General features: G+C 48.7%; 6 protein-coding genes across 6 annotated transcripts; 3 read left to right on the forward strand and 3 right to left on the reverse strand.

Annotated features, from left to right (window-relative positions):
- Positions 1-84: 84 nt before the first annotated feature.
- Positions 85-1796, forward strand: FPRO_15276 (uncharacterized protein; the record flags this gene model as incomplete). Its single annotated transcript, XM_031220421.1, has 5 exons — positions 85-180; positions 227-999; positions 1051-1256; positions 1308-1488; positions 1541-1796. 5 exons carry the CDS (start codon positions 85-87, stop codon positions 1794-1796), a joined length of 1512 nt encoding a protein of 503 aa, XP_031086082.1.
- Positions 1797-2621: 825 nt separating this feature from the next.
- On the forward strand, positions 2622-4472 carry FPRO_15275 (uncharacterized protein; the record flags this gene model as incomplete). The annotated part of the gene is made up of 1 exon (XM_031220422.1): positions 2622-4472. One exon carries the CDS (start codon positions 2622-2624, stop codon positions 4470-4472), a length of 1851 nt encoding a protein of 616 aa, XP_031086083.1.
- A 281-nt stretch (positions 4473-4753) lies between these two features.
- Positions 4754-6669, reverse strand: FPRO_15274 (uncharacterized protein; the record flags this gene model as incomplete). Its single annotated transcript, XM_031220423.1, has 7 exons — positions 4754-4907; positions 4976-5029; positions 5082-5632; positions 5681-5755; positions 5804-5936; positions 6001-6204; positions 6272-6669. 7 exons carry the CDS (start codon positions 6667-6669, stop codon positions 4754-4756), a joined length of 1569 nt encoding a protein of 522 aa, XP_031086084.1.
- Positions 6670-7952: 1283 nt separating this feature from the next.
- FPRO_15273 (uncharacterized protein) lies at positions 7953-9312 on the reverse strand (the record flags this gene model as incomplete). Its single annotated transcript, XM_031220424.1, has 2 exons — positions 7953-9007; positions 9072-9312. The coding sequence occupies 2 exons, from the start codon at positions 9310-9312 to the stop codon at positions 7953-7955; spliced, it is 1296 nt and encodes a 431-aa protein (XP_031086085.1).
- Positions 9313-11010: 1698 nt separating this feature from the next.
- On the reverse strand, positions 11011-12766 carry FPRO_15272 (uncharacterized protein; the record flags this gene model as incomplete). The annotated part of the gene is made up of 2 exons (XM_031220426.1): positions 11011-11097; positions 11159-12766. 2 exons carry the CDS (start codon positions 12764-12766, stop codon positions 11011-11013), a joined length of 1695 nt encoding a protein of 564 aa, XP_031086086.1.
- A 1450-nt stretch (positions 12767-14216) lies between these two features.
- FPRO_15271 (uncharacterized protein) lies at positions 14217-16083 on the forward strand (the record flags this gene model as incomplete). The annotated part of the gene is made up of 6 exons (XM_031220427.1): positions 14217-14483; positions 14534-14917; positions 14966-15033; positions 15085-15586; positions 15635-15810; positions 15861-16083. 6 exons carry the CDS (start codon positions 14217-14219, stop codon positions 16081-16083), a joined length of 1620 nt encoding a protein of 539 aa, XP_031086087.1.
- Between the last annotated feature and the right edge of the window lie 330 nt (positions 16084-16413).

Genomic DNA, 16413 nt, shown 5'->3' on the forward strand with positions numbered 1-16413 from the left:
GATATAAGATGCACCCTGTAACCGGCTACGAAAAAGAGCCAAACTTCTGGTTCGGTTCATCATTCAACGGCGACCATCTCAATCATGGCATTTGAACGTAAGCATGTCTCGAGGCTTGTGCCTGCAGATCACAAGATCCTCATGCCTCTCCTTCTGGCGGTGACCATCGTGAACTCGGCTGTAGGTACGGATCCATTCCCAGGCAGAGTCCGCTAATAATAAATAGACACTGGGTTACGACTCGTCTGTTATGAATGGCCTGTTGATCTTGCCGTCCTACTCCGAATACTTCCACTTGACAACGGCCACTGAAGGTCTCAATAATGCTGCCAATTGGATGGGCAGCATCTTCGGTGCCTTTCTCATGGGCCCTATTCCCGACCACTTCGGCCGCCGACGTGCAATCTACATCGCATCCATCGTAACCACAATCGGCATCATATTGCAGGCTGCTGCTCAAAACATACCCATGTTTGTGGTCGCCCGTGTTCTTGTTGGTGTTGGATCCGCTATCAGTAATGGCGCTGCACCAACCCTTCTCGGCGAGTTGCTCCCTCCGCGTCGACGAGCCCGTGTTCTTGGGTTGTTCTTCTCCTGCTTTTACGTCGGTAGTCTGGCCTCGGCAATCATCAACTACGGAAGTCAAAACATACAGAGTACATGGGCTTGGCGACTGCCTTCACTTCTCCAGTTTGTTCCCAGCTTATTGGCTGTTATGATCGTTCCATTCGTGCCGGAATCTCCACGATGGTTGATCTCCAAGGATCGGAACGAGGAAGCGCTCGAAGTTCTCGTCATCATGCAAGGAAAGGACAAGACTGACCTTCATAAGGGAAGTGAGCAGCTGGAAGAAATCAGAAGCACAATCCGGCGCGAAGCTCAAGAATATCCTCGCAACCCTTGGAGGGAAATGATTTCCAGTGGGCCCAACAGGCGCAGACTGGCGATTCTATGCAGCTTTGGACCCATGATCAACTTGTTTGGTAACTTCATCATATCGTAAGTCATGCCATTTGAACAGTGCTTGATCCATCAATCTGACAATTGCAGCTTCTACCTCACCAAGATCCTCAATCAGGCGGGCATAACCAACACGACAACTCAAACACAGATCCAGGTCATCATCAACTGCTGGTCATTCGCGGTCGCTGTACTCGGCAGTTTCATGCTTGACATTCTTGGGCGCAGATTGCAGACTTTCATCGGTGTTGGGGGCATGGTTGTTACCCTCTTGCTCATCGGTGGTCTCATCAAGCGTAGGTTCCAGTATTTGTTTAGCCTGATGCTTGCTAACGAAATTTCCAAAGGTTTCGGCGAAAGCACCAACAATTCCGCCATATACGGGACTATTGCTGTCATTTTTCTCTTCCAAGGATTTTACGCATTTTCGGTCACTCCAATGACAAGCCTGTATCCAACCGAGGTCTCGCCATTCAAACTTCGTGCTACCGGCATCGCCATCTTCCGCATGCTTGACTCTAGTGCTGGGTATAACAGATCCGTGTCCCATATCTTACTACTCACTAACATTATTACCTAGCCTCCTTGCTTCCTTTGCCATGGCTTATGCAATGGCTGATCTGGGATGGAAGTTCTACTTCATCAATGCTTCATGGGACTTTATATTTCTTATCATTGCTTATTTCACCTTTGTGGAAACGAAGGGTTTGGAACTCGAAGAGATCAATACGAAATTCGGGGACTCGAGTGTGGTGGAGGCTGTGGTGGAAGACTCCGCATCCAATGACATGGGTAGTAAGGATGAGGGCTGGATGGTAAAGATGCAGGCCAAGTAGTCCCGCAACAGGTATTCATTCCGCCGGCTGGATCTGCTGGGCAAATAGTTATGAAAGAAGAGGGAAATCCTTAATTGGTTCTCCAATAACACTTTGATGTCCTTGTTTCTCAGAAAGCAACTAGACCTACGTCACCTGGCATATCCACCGGGATTTGAGTCGCTTCCCACCGGAAACGAGGACTGCTCCCACCGGGATGCGACCCCAAACCCCTCACGAGCATCATGGCATTTTTTACTGACCTTCCCCATATAGATCGGATCTCCCTTCTCCGCATGTGCAGTTCCTGACATAGGACAAGCTTCATCTCGCATTCGACCTACATTGGCGCGGCAGTCTAAACTAAGCATAATGTCTAAGCTCTGCACCATCACCAACAAGTATCCAGCTTGCGAACCGGATCATGAAGCATTGGCGCGCCACTGTGTCTGAGACATGGCATCGTATGTTCCCCAGACTTTACATTACGGGTCGCTTGATGTAGATCACTGCCATGACGCAGCATTGGTGCGCGTATCCAATCCAATTAATCACAAGCAGGTGCTTCGTGTTTCCTATTTGTGGAATCGGAATCTTGTGGCATATCATCAGTCAAAGCATCGGCTGAATGCCGTATGGAAGGTCCCCCGGATCTGCAGATGTAACATTAAACTTGGCGCTCCAATAACGATCTGAGCTAAGGCCGAATTCAACTGACGATATGGGGCAAGGAGTTTTCTGATTCCGGGACTTATGGGTATCGATGTCATGGATATATAAACAGCTGCTGATCCGGCGTAACATCCGCTTCATCAAGCCGACCGATCAACGAAAACCAGTTCCATCATGGTCGTTGTCAAAGTCTCAGCCCTCTTTTTGGGCCTTGCGTCCCTGATTGTTCCTGTCAGCGGTCAAGCTGTCAACGACGTGGCTGACGCCTTCGATTTGACCCAGGTCTCCCTCACAGATAGTCGATGGATGGACAATCAGAACCGGACATTGAACTACCTTCTCTCGGTTGACCCTGATCGTCTTCTCTACGTGTTCCGCAAGAATCACGGCGTCGATACAAAGGGCGCGCAGACAAACGGCGGCTGGGACGCACCCGACTTTCCCTTTCGCAGCCATGTCCAAGGCCATTTTCTTTCAGCCTGGACACAATGCTATGCTTCAGCAGGAGTCAAAGAATGTGGCGATAGAGCTACGTACTTTGTACAGGAGCTCGCAAAATGCCAAGCCAACAACGCAAAGGCTGGCTTCAATAAGGGCTATCTATCCGGTTTCCCCGAAACAGACATCTCTAAAGTCGAAGACCGGACGCTCAACAATGGAAATGTCCCTTACTACGCTATCCATAAGACTCTTGCGGGGCTGCTAGATGTTTATCGCCGTATGGGTGATCAGACTGCCAAAGACACCATGCTGTCACTTGCCAGTTGGGTTGACACTCGCACCTCAAAGTTGAGCTACAACCAGATGCAGAGCATGCTGCAGACTGAATTTGGTGGAATGAACGAAGTCCTCGCTGATATCGCTTTTTACACCAAAGATACGAAGTGGCTCAAGGTCGCCCAGCGCTTTGACCATGCTGTCATCTTCGACCCTCTGCAGCAGAACACCGACAAACTCTCCGGCCTGCACGCTAATACCCAACTTCCCAAGTGGATAGGTGCTTTGCGCGAGTACAAAGTCGGCGGTGATAAGAAGTACCTCGACATTGGCCGCAACGCATGGAACATAGTAGTCAACAAGCACACCTACGCCATTGGGGGAAACAGTCAGGCCGAGCATTTCAGAGCTCCCGATGCTATTGCTGGGTACCTCACTGATGATACTTGCGAAGCTTGCAACAGCTACAACATGCTGAAGCTCACTCGCGAGCTTTGGGCACTGAACCCAACTGACGCCTCTTACTTTGACTTTTATGAGAAGGCTCTTTTGAATCACCTACTTGGTCAGCAAGATCCTAGCAGCGATCACGGACATGTTACGTACTTCACGCCTCTCAAGGCAGGCGGTCGTCGCGGAGTTGGTCCTGCTTGGGGTGGCGGTACCTGGAGTACTGACTACAACTCCTTCTGGTGCTGCCAAGGTACCGGAGTCGAGACCAACACCAAACTCATGGACTCGATCTACTTTCACACTTCTGACACTCTTTATGTCAACCTCTTCACTCCTTCGAAGCTCAACTGGTCTCAGAAGAAGGTGTCTATAACTCAGAAGACTGACTTCCCTGAAAGTGATACATCGACATTCAAGATCACCGGTGACACCAGTGAATGGACTCTCGCAGTCCGCATCCCATCTTGGGCCTCTAAGGCCTCCATCAAAATCAACGGCCAGGCTTCAAATGTGGCCATAGAATCTGGCAAGTACGCTACAATCAAGAGACAGTGGAAGTCTGGGGATACTGTTACCGTCCAACTCCCTATGAGCTTGCACACCGTTGCCGCGAACGATGATCAGACCTTGGGGGCGATTGCCTTTGGTCCTGTCATTCTCGCCGGTAATTATGGCCAATCTACCCTAAACGGCAACCCTACGATTGACCTGGCGAGTATTAAGCGGAAGAGTAACGCTGGTCTGACATTTGAAGCTACGTCTGGTGGCAAGACTGTTGAATTGGGTCCATTCTATGACGCTCAGGGCTTCAACTACGCTGTTTACTGGAAGCTGAGTGGCAAGCTTTCAGGTTAGTGGACCTGTAAAGAGCTTCAGGAGGATTGAGACACGGTAGTCGTTATGAGCTGGAGAAGGGGTTTACGTGGAAGAATATGAGCTCTTTTCTTTAGACTCTAGTTCGAGTATACAAGCAAGGCTTATCGTCTCAAAAGTTCAAACTAAATGCCCAGACGATGACCTTCTAATATGATAGACGGCGTATCGATGCACTAAATCACTATTTCATTGCCCTGACCATAAAAGCGACTGTCTATTCCTTATTTTCGTAACCTCAACGCCTCAATAGATGCTTCAGATCACTTCCGCTTCTGCAGAATCACGTTCCAGTGGCCAGTATGGAACTGCATGGTAATAAACTGACGGAAGTCAACAATCTGCCCTGGCACTTCTGTAATTTCGTATCTGGTAAGAAGATTGGCAGTAATCATTCTCATCTCTGCCCAGGCAAAACTGCGAAGAAGGCAAGAGTTAGTAGGATAGCCAATTATTTTCGTAACCTTCAAGGTAAGAAGACTCACTTGATTCCGATACAAGAGTGTCTTCCGGCAGAGAAGGGAAAATACGCGGCTGTACTATCAGACATGATCAGCAGGAGGTCCATCTAGATGAGGCGTTGCAACATACTCAGCGGCAGGGTAATCGCCTCTCTCGTCGTCAGAGAGCCACCTCTCAGGGATGAAGGTCAATGCATCTGGCCAGTAATCTTCGTTGCGATGAAGATCTCGATATGAGGCGGAGACCACTGTGTGCGGAGGCAAGTCATATCCCATCAGGTTGACCCACTGGTCGCCAGTGCGGCGACCCATCTCGGATGCAATGGGATGCAGGCGAAGGTTTTCTTTGATGCAAGCCTCCAGGTATTGGTAGTCCTTGGAATCACGCACAGTCTTACTAACAATGATATCGTCGAGATTGTCATAATTGATAACAGGGAGAGATGCAAGAAGCTTGGCACAGGCTCGAGGATTGCGTGCAAGCTCTAGGAACAAACAGGCAATAGTACCGGAAGTTGTTTCTGAGCCAGCGAGGAGGAGTTCGGACATCTGGTCTAGAATATCCCTCGACGTCATCGTTGCATCGGTATCTGGCCTTTTACCATTTTCGATGAGATGCTGAAGGAGATCTGGCGAGTGTTGCTTCTCTACTGAGCGCTGACGAACAATTGAGTCGATAGCCTTTGAACGTTAGCGACAACGAAAGTAGGAGCAGAAGATCATTTTTACCATAATCATTTGCTTGGGCCAGTCAAACTCGACATTGCATCCAATTCGTCGTAGAAATCTCTTGACATAGACGTACTGAGAAATATCAGCCAATGCTTTCACGAGCGATGCTCAGAATAGTACCTTGTATCTGTCTGCCAGACCATCAAAGATGGCTGCCGGAATGGACTTCCATGTCTCGTCCATCTGCGGATCGCCAGATGCTTCATTGGGCTTTACCTGCCCAAAGCCCTTGCTGAATGAGCTTTCTCCCATACTATAGCACGTGTTAGTAGTAACACATACCAATGCCGAAATTCATTGTTGCGCTTCAAACGTACATGTCAAGCGCCACCTTGTGAAGGTCATCCATGAGATCAGTCTGGACACCTTCTATAGTCGAAGCACTTCCATTCAGAAGCGTCACGTAGCTTTGAAGAAGTTCACGCATTACGCCCTTGAAGACTGCCTCCAAATTATCCACATAGCCCACTGTGAACGCTGGAGAAAGGAACCTCTTGAGGCGCTTATGGGGATGGAATCGACTGTAGAGTTATTAGAATAATTCGTCTTTGGGCCCTAATATTGTCCAGTCCGGATTTTTATGCTTACATTTCACCAAAGAGGCCGGGGCTCGTTCGGTCTCGAGAAATCTCGGCATACATGGCAACCTTGGGTAGGTCAATGGTTGACAAGATCTGCTTCAGAGACTCTTTGTCGGAAACCCAGATATGCCTTGGACCAAGACGACATATCGGGCCATATTTTGTGTGACTGCGTTGTACAAGCTTCCAAATTTCACCTGTAGAAAACAGATATCGTAGATGCAAAGTAGTCAATGGCGCGTACCATGGTCCCGGAATCTTTTGAAGAGGAGAACGAACAGCACGAAAGATACCAAGAAGTGTCGAAGCCAGAATGTACGTGAGGATGGTGATGGCTAAGGCAATAAGTTGAAGATGAATCTTGGAGAAGTTTGAGCGAATCGACTCAACAAGAGGGGAATCCATTTTGTAACCCCTTTTATGAAACTATAGTCATACGAGGGATGCTATGATATTTGTGTGTGTTATATACCGTTCCGACTCCAGTATGCTGGTAGCATCTAAGACAAGCTCGATGGGGTTAGTCACAAGTGACAGCATCATTCAATCGTAGTATTATGAGATAGTTCACGAAAAAGCCTCGCTTCACAAAAGGACTGAGGACATGGCGCTCGGCACCCGAAAAGCTTCATCCCCAGACTATCTCGACTCAAGTAGGGATGGCAATCATGCAACTAACTGATTATCCCGCACGATCGATAGTGCACGAAACTTGATTCGCCGTGAATAAATGTCTCAGCATAGAGATGCCCGGGCCCGTGGTGAACATAAAGCATTGACGTGGCGTTAACCTAGTGACGTCGGCTCATATCTTGCCAATCTCGTATCTTCATGCAACTTTCACTTCGAGCCTTGTTATCCTCTCCACCGGGACGACCTTTAGTTGCATAACAGAAGATTTCCTCGCCCCAGTTACCTTTGGAGTCTCCGTGTGGGGGATGAGCAGGCAAGTCAGGGCGCGTCGGCGCCTGATCATGCACGACCCTTAACTGATCGACAGCCGTAGTTGACCTACCAAATACATGGTGGAAGTTTAAAGTTTGGTACCAGAGTTCCTTGTTCTACGTAGTGCCCTGGCTAGCCTGGACCGCCTGTGGAGGACTGTCGATCAAATTTACGGAGTAGGGGTACCCTCGTTCTCATCATACTACCCTAGTTAGGCAACATGTCATATACATATTAGCTCTTAGACATTTTCTTATGCAGTTACTGATAGGTAATGGCGGCATCCGTATCGTATGATTGTTAGCCTTGTTATATGCCGTCCCTCGTATAGCCATTGTATATGCGCTTAGAGCCTCAGCGTGAGGCATTAACATCCGTTAGACCATCCGAGGAATGTCGGCACCTAAGATAACTTCGCAGCTGAATGCCGGAGTGCCTTGTGACCCCGCTTTCGCTTACGCAAACCGCCCTACGATCCAGCGTCGGGCCATCAACCAGAAGGCTGCAGGCCTGCGGAGGATAAGAGTATATCGGACAATCATGAATGGCGCCATCCTTAGACCCGGCACGTATAGGACTCTACTAATACGTAAAACATTAGGGTACGACTGTGAAAAGGCGGTTCTATACGTCGCCAGCTCCAGATGCCCTCATTCAGGACCAGGGTCACTGTACAGCGTCCGAGTTGAAATAGTATGCTTGATAAGCTACATATGCTACAAGTTCTATAGTCTATAGACTGTTTACACATTAGAGAGTCTCAAATCAAGAATCTCTGGTAGTTTCCCGCTGCGCGGGTTTGCTTTCATTTCGCAGATGGATTTGAAACAAACCTTGGCTGGAGCGACCAGACCCATCTCAATATGCTTCTTCAACATAGGCCTCTGCTGATTCAACATCTCAATAATAGCCTCTCCCGATGCTGCAGGAGGGGGCTCTGATGTGTTGATCATTATTTCCATGGCATCCTTGCAGTCTTGACGGGTGACGACCACCTGGAAAGCTTCTATAGCCACAGTCTTCAAAACAGCTCTAGCAAGCTGACGCAGATGTGAAATATCTAGAGAAACAGGACCTAGTCGAACAGCATCGTTACTACGTCCCAAAAGGCGGAAGATTCCAGCCGGTTTATCAACCCACTCTGCGCGATCCCCTGTTGGATAACGGATGACGGGTGTCAGGTCTCGGATCAAGTTTGTTACAACAAGTGTTCCGGGAATATTTTCTTCTTCAGTTGGGATAAGCTCTCCATCCCGGTCAACAAGGATCTCAACAATGGCCGCTGCCGAGAGCACAATATGCTCTGCTGGGTCTGAGCTTCCAGCAGAAACGGCTACGACCCCCGCATCAATGGAGCCATATATGCAGCTGCGTATAGTCGCGTTGGGGAAGAGGTAGGCCACCGCGGCCACTTGATCTTCAAACATTGGCTCGCCACCAAACATGACAGCCGTCACAGATAGAAACCTTTGGTGCTTAGGGCGGCAATAAGACGCCAGACGGACCAATGATGTTATGGTTGAAAGCACGGCCGTTGCGCGGCATGTTCGCAGAAGCTGGGCAGTCACATCCGGCGCCATCAAACCGCCAATTGGTATCTGGATGGCAGGAATTGGCAGAGAAATGACGCTTAGAATATGCAAGAGAAAAGAGCCGTAGAGGTCTCCAGCGTAAAATAGATTGGCGACTCTGTCGCCTGCCCGCAGACCCGCATGGAGAAGTCCGTCTGCTAGGAGGGACGCAGTCCGAAGCAGCTCTATCTGAGAGTAGCTGGTAAACTTGGGAGTACCAGTTGTGCCTGCGAATTAATGCCGGTTAGTGGCACTGCCATATGAAGAGTTTGTGGGTATTCTCCAGCTTACCGCCAGTTTTCATTAGAACGCCATCTATCTGGCAAGAGGTCATAACCGAACGTTCAGAATCATGATAGGCCGCCCAGTACTTGGAATGATCGATCAAAGGAACCTCTTTGGGGGTCAGTTGGCCAGTAGTCGCCATATCTTTGTAGAGATCGCTGTAGAACCGTGATTTCTGCTTTGCCTCGGCGATAAGTCCGTTGAGGCGAGGATATTGATCATTCTTTGGTGGCTGTACGACTGACATGCTGCCGGCGGAGGCCAAGGGGCTACAGTTTCAGAAATTGTGAGTAGATAATTCCTTCCTTTGGCAAAAGTGAGAAAGAACTTGATTGCGATAGATGTGTAACCACGATAGGTATACCAAGTTAAGGTTTCTTGCCGGCTGGGGTGTGTAATATACGGCCTTCTTCCGAGAAACAAGCTTCAAACACAAGCAAGTGGCTCGTGACTATCCGAGTGGTTTTCATGCTCTCCATTCTAGTGGCCCAAACTGAACGGCCGTAAAATATCGCATAAACAGCCTTTCGTTATGCGTTGTTGTACTCGGATGTTTAGTTTGGTAGGGATCCTAACGAGCTAATCTTAGCTTCCCTCTGATACTGAGTTCTGCATGATGATTGTCAGTTCTCAACCACAGGTCTAACCCGGCAAACCTCGAACGTGAGACAGTCGTTCTTCTGATCGACGGAGTGTGGTTGCAATCGGGCCACGCAAGTATCGGATCGAGGCGCATGCATATATCAATACGAAAATTCCCTCATTGATACTTAGATAGGAGCCAAGGACGCTGCGGTCTTTGTCTAGCCTGGAGCCCCCTGGACGACGTAGCATTCGGGATACGGCAGTGACTCATTGAGAACCCAGGAGCTAGTCATTTCTGGCGACATTGCCCGTATTGAGGGGGTGTATCGGCATTGGGCTGAACTTCTGTGAATACTGTCAACCATCACTACGGAACTTCGGCTCGGGAGCACAAATAGCTTCCCAGGGCTATTCTCAAGATCAAATAAGCTTCTGTCTCTCTATCGATGAGGGAATTACAAGGCCTAGTACAGTCTCGTATAGAGTATGGCTGACGAAAGCACGGACGTCTTTTGTTGCACCATACGGAGTATGTAGGGCATCTCATACTACGTAGTATGCTAACGACCGTGCGCCCTGGAGGCCCAAGCAAAGGCCGCATTCCGTTCCGGTGATTTGATAATCTTGGCTGAACTCTGTCAGTGTCCAATACGAGAAGATAAGCAAGTGAAGCAAAGCTTTACTGGCGCGCCTGTTTCCGAGTTGAACAATGCCCAGGTACTTGCAGGGAATCTTGTCGGCAAGGAGAACAAGCAAATTTGCTTCATTCGCGAGCTTTTTGGCCTCCATATGAGTTGATAGATCAGGGCTTCCCTTACACCGTCTTTCCAGTACGTGATAAAGAGAGGAACGTTTGGGGACCACCCAAGGGGACAACCATCTCATCCCTAGGAATCTCGTAGCGATCATCAATCATGTTGAAACAAAATGCCGCATAGTTGAAACAAGTTGTCCATTATGTCAAAGCTTTACCATTTTATCGGTAGACACATAACATTGCTACTCAGGCCGCCTAGTTTAGAGTTTAAGGCGGTCGGATGCTTGGATCAGCGTCGAAGGAGTGCGGGATAATACTAAGGCGGTGGAAAAGGGAGAAGTTTGAACAGATTGGTGTCGACCCCTGATTTCTTGTAAATTGAAGACTTAAATCAAATCTAAGTTGGTGAATTGGAGACTTATTTAGTTTGCTAGAAGTGGCAGTGAGGATATCCTGCCTGGACTCGCAACTCGCCAACAGAGTCGTCAATCCCATGGGGGACGAAGGTCAACAGTTTTCAATTTATACCATCAATTTATACCATCAATTTATTGCCTATATCATGTCTATTGCCTATCTCTTGTCGCATGTAAAACATAGTCATTATGCTAGTTTTGCCTTTAGTGATATGAACTCATTTGTCTCTTCCTTGGCGCGATCGCGGAGGACTCGTCGCAGAATTTTCCCGGACTGTACACAGCAAGAGTTCATTAGCTTGATAGTACTTTTAATGTGACCGCACTGCACTGACCTGAGTTCGGGGGATAACATCTACAAAGACTATGCCACCGTCAAGACGCTTATAGCGTGCGACCCTTCTTTCCATCCAGCTCGTGATATCGAGAGCACTCAGACTCGCACCAGGACGTCTCACGACATATGCTCTTGGGAGTTCGTGCCCCTGGATTCCAACACCAACAACGCCGCTGTCGATGATACCTGGATGAGTCGCAAGAATCGCTTCGAGCTCAGCGGGTGCAACCTGGAAACCCTTTACCTTGAGGATCTCTTTGCAACGATCTACGAGGTAGATGTTTGCTCCTGGTCCCCACGAGTCTAGATATGCGATGTCTCCTGTCTTTAGCCATCGTATGCCATTCTGTTGAACAATGGTCTCTCTCGTTGCTTCAGGATTCTTCCAGTATCCTGCCATGAGTGTCGGGCTGGTAAACCAGAGTTCACCCTGTTTATTGGCCTCCGCAATCTCATTTACCCCGTTCATCAGCTTGATAGCCGAGTTTGGTGCTGCCTCACCAACAGAGCCCGGAGAGCCAGCTAGACGGGGATCGTTCATGGTTCCCAGACAAGTCAACTCTGTCATACCCCAACCCTGGCGAATAGTGACGCGGTCATCTTTGAAGAGAGCATTTGCCCTTTGCTCCAGCGACAAAGCAAGTGGCGCTGTCCCACAAATCACATTTTTCACACTCCTGAGGCTATTGCCCACCAATGCCGAGTTCGCCACGAGCGATGAGATAATTGGTGGAGCAACCATCAGCTCAGTGATCTCGTACTTCTCAATGTGTCGGAGCATGTCATTAAAGTTATACTGCCTCATGACATAGGTCTCCATGCCCATCTTGGGACAGTTGGCAATGAATGTTGTCTGTGCCGCAACATGGTTAAGTGGGAGAAAGCACAGGGCGCGAGCACGATAAGACTCCAGCCAAGCTTCTTGCTGAAGTCGGTGAAGTATGAGGTGCGCTTCACCATTGGAAATGTAGGCAAAATGTGTCACCTCTACGCCTTTAGGTCTGCCAGTTGTCCCCGAGCTGTAGTTTAGGCAACATACAGCAGTCTCGGGGTTTGGCGGTTCAAACCACTGGAAGCTTTCAGCCACGTTAGTAGAGCTGAGAAGATCAGTCCACGAGCGTACTCCGTCATGAGAAAAATTGTTGTTGCGGGGAATTCGCGCGTCTTGATGAAAGATATGGCTCTTTTCGAGGCCGCTGATGCGTGCTGATTCAACGGCGATTTTGATAAGATTCGTACTGGTAATGAGAACTTTGGCGCCACTATCTTTCAGCTGGTAGCTGAGTTCCAAAGCCGTGCTTGATGAAGTTGCGCCTGTATAGATGGCGCCAGCCATGATGATGCCGAAGAACAGGCATGGCACAAAGATTCCATTCTCAGAGAACACCAAGACTCGATCTCCCGGCGTGACTCCAAGACGACTGAGACCTACTGCGAGGCGTTTTGAGTACAACTCGAACTCCGAAATCGTCAAAGTATTCTTTGGGTCATCAGCATCCACAAAAGCGATCTTTTCATTGCGTGAGCCATGCTGTTCACTTCCAAAGACCCAACTAGGTAGAGATATTCGAGGCGTCGGAGTAGACCACCTTGATTGGATAGGCATTTCGATTGATAGGGGACTTGAATGGTTGCAATGTGATTAAGTCCGTAGGATTCGTATCTTCTAAACATGAGATAAGCTGAGTGATTAGGATCCCTCTTCTTTTCTTTGCATTTTTATGTATGCGCAAACCAGAGATTCAATGCAAGGTCAGTCTTACATTTGTACTAACTTGCCCTTACACGTTTTTGTCTAGACGGAAACCTGGATATCTCGGCATGGATACCCTGGGAGCTGCTAAGGTTGGTGTGTACTTGTGAGGCGGAGGAGCTCATGCCGAACCGGAATTCATTAAACTCCACTTATGATTTACATCGTCTCGTCTAAAAACAAACGCTCAGCTACTTCGTTTTAGTGTCGAATCTGGTACGATTCTCATGTGTCATTTTTAGGTTCAGTCCCGCTATGAACTTTCAAGCCCCGTTTTCAAACCTTGAACCTCCATGCATAGTAGATAATTTTAATGGGAAAAAGACAGGCTAAGTAACGTGCATATTTCGCGTTAACATCGCGCTCGTGTTTTCGGCCGTATCCCTAGCCATGAGACATAATGCTTCTCAGAGAGAGAAAAAGGTATGCTGTCGTTTATAGAGGCGGGATTTCACTGTAGCCCTAACAAAACCTATGCCTTTTTTGGATATTTATGTTTGGGTCAGTTCTTGGCATGACTGAGCCAATATCCCCGTGCGGGGATGAAGCTATTTTGACTTGCATGGTGGCAGGTCCAGGTCCTTCAGCTGAGCATCTGGATGAAGTCCACGTGATGAGACGTTAGTGAGATCTGCGGATGCATCGGCCGACGGCGAACTGCGTGGTAGACTTGAGCATGGGTAAAAGGCAGCATCAGCCAAACAATTCAAAAATGATGTTACTTATAATGAATAGGGAACACGACGAATTGCTAAGATATTTAAACTCTTGAGGGCAGCGGTTTAGTCCGACGTACGTTGGAACAGCTTCCATTTCTAGAAGGATTATCCGAGGCTCTTCAAAACCCCGAGTTCTGTAGAGGACCCGATAAACTCGGAGCCGTGTCGCTTCTTTATCGCCGGTAATCTCGGGTCCCGGTGCTACCCCTCGTGAGGATCTTAGGCCTCAACCAATTCCACGTTATCTAATCTGTCGAATGCACTGTAACTTGAGCTATCTATCATTTGGTATGACAAGTTGACAATGAAAAGGGCGCTCAAATGCGGGGTTTGGCGGTTGGATATCGTCGGCTCGGCCTGCCAATAGCGGCATAGGATAAGCCGACGGGCGATATTGACCTCAACCCCACCTGACTTGAATGACTTGGAGAATGTAATCATTTGACATCCTTTGAACTCATCCCTTCCTTCTTTCTTTCTTTCATCCTCCTTTTATAATACTACAGACTATAGTATGTGTTCCTTCTCCTTAACAACCTTAATCGACTACATCACTGACAACTGATAAGATCAGCTTGGACATCATGGCATCTTATAAAGAAACAGTATCAGCTGCCTTACAACAGCGCGATATCGGCCTTGGCAAGGTCGAGCCAAAGCTACAGGGCATCCCCGATGAGCTCCCTCGTAGCTCTCAAAGCCTTCCTCAAGGTATCTTGACTGCACGCGAGATTGAGATCACAGAAAAGTATTCAGTGATGGAGCTCCTCGATGTCCTCCGTAAGCGAGAGATCAAGGTTGAGGAGGTGACGCGTGCATTCTTGCGGAGAGCTGCTCTCGCTCAGGTTGCTGTAAGTGATAGTCCACTTACACCCAAGCAAGATGCTAATAATTCGAGTAGACCAACTGTTTAGTTGAACTTATGTGGGATCAAGCCATTGAGCGGGCCAAGTATCTTGATTCACTACCGGAGCCCAAGGGAAAGCTCTTCGGCCTTCCCATTTCTACCAAGGAACATCACGGCATGGTTGGCGAGAATGTCTCAACTCACGCCTCATTCGTTGCGTGGATTGGCAAAGCTCATGGCTCTAACCTTTTATATGACCATTTGTATGACGAAGGCTGCGTCTTCTACGTACGAACCACTCAACCTCAAACTATCATGCACCTTGAGACCATCAGCAACATCTACGGACGAACAGTCAACCCTTACAACCGCGATTTAACGGCTGGTGGCAGCAGTGGTGGCGAGGGAGCTTTGCTTGGCTTCCGTGGAAGCATCTTGGTAAACATACTTTTGTCCATGGCCTGAGCTTTTGACTGACGTGAATAGGGTATTGGTGGTGATATTGGTGGCAGTGTCCGTTGCCCAGCTGCCCACAACGGAATCTATGCCTTCAAGTGAGTTATCATGGTAGTAATGCTCGACGTATCTTTACTAAACCCAAACAGGCCAACTCTGAAGCGAATCTCCGTCATGGGCGCACGCTCGATCATGGTCGGCAAGGAGACCGTTTCCTCAACACCTGGACCGATGACGCTTGACCGCGAGTCCCTCGAACTGTTTATGGAAGTCGCCTTATCAAAGAAGCCATGGCTCATCGATCCTTCCCTTACAGCCAAGCCATGGACTCCTTTCAAATTCGACAGACCTCTAAAGGTTGCGGTTCAATGGTGGGACGGTGTTGTCCAGCCCCATCCTCCCATGACAAGAGCTCTGAGGGAGGTTGCGGAAGCCTGCCGGAAAGCAGGCATGGAAGTTGTTGACTGGGACTCTGAGCCTTTGGACCATAAGAAGGGATGGGAGATCCTATCAGCATTATACTGGCCAGATGGAGGCAAGGAGGCTCTTGAGCTCATGGAGGCCGCTGGCGAGCCTGTACTCCCATTGACAAAGTTCATTATTCAGGAGCAGCCCAGCGTGAAGGATTTGACGATGCATGAGCTTTGGGAGGTGAGTGTAATTGGCACGAAAGATCGGACAATACTGACAGCTTCTTAGCTATGCACCAAGCGCGACGATTATCGGGCAGCATATGCTCGAGCGTGGTCATACACAAGCAAGAACGACGGAAGAGAGGTTGACGTGATTCTATGTCCGCCATTCCCTGGAGCCGCGGCGCCTCATGATCAGTCACGGTACTGGGGCTACACTTCCCACTGGAATCTGCTTGACTAGTAAGTCATCCTCATGATATTCCGCCAAACTCTGCTGACAGTGATCCCAGTCCCGCGGCAGTTTTCCCAGTAACAACAGTCGACCCTGAGAAGGACCCCAAGGACCTAAACTACGTCCCCAAGAACGCGGACGACAAGTTCAACTACGACCTCTATAGCCCTGAGAAATACGCCAATATGCCTATCAACCTGCAAATTGTTGGACGAAGGCAGTACGATGAGAAGGTACTTGCTGCGCTCAAAGAGATTGAGCACGCGATGGGTAGGAAGTGATGAGATACTAGGTATCTAAATGGCTTGTCTGAGAGGCGGATGGCCTGAAACTCCGCAACTCCGCCATCCTAGAGTCGGGGCAACCATTGCCCCGATATGGTTGATGGGGAACTGTATGTCGTGGATAGTAGCGATGCGATATCATTTCAATAGCTAGGGCAGTCATACACCATAGATCATATAAAGGACACAAGACTCATCAATTATGTATGTGCAGTCTGGATTATGCTTTTGGCTTCTAATGGTGCCACCTCCAGTAACAAAGTCTCTAGGTCCGCTTGCTGCAACATAATTGGGACCAATGAACTGGAGTTATTTGCTTATTCTTTT

This window comes from Fusarium proliferatum (genome assembly GCF_900067095.1).
Source record: "Fusarium proliferatum ET1 genome assembly, contig: FPRO_scaffold009, whole genome shotgun sequence".
NCBI classification, from domain to species: Eukaryota; Fungi; Ascomycota; class Sordariomycetes; order Hypocreales; family Nectriaceae; genus Fusarium; species Fusarium proliferatum.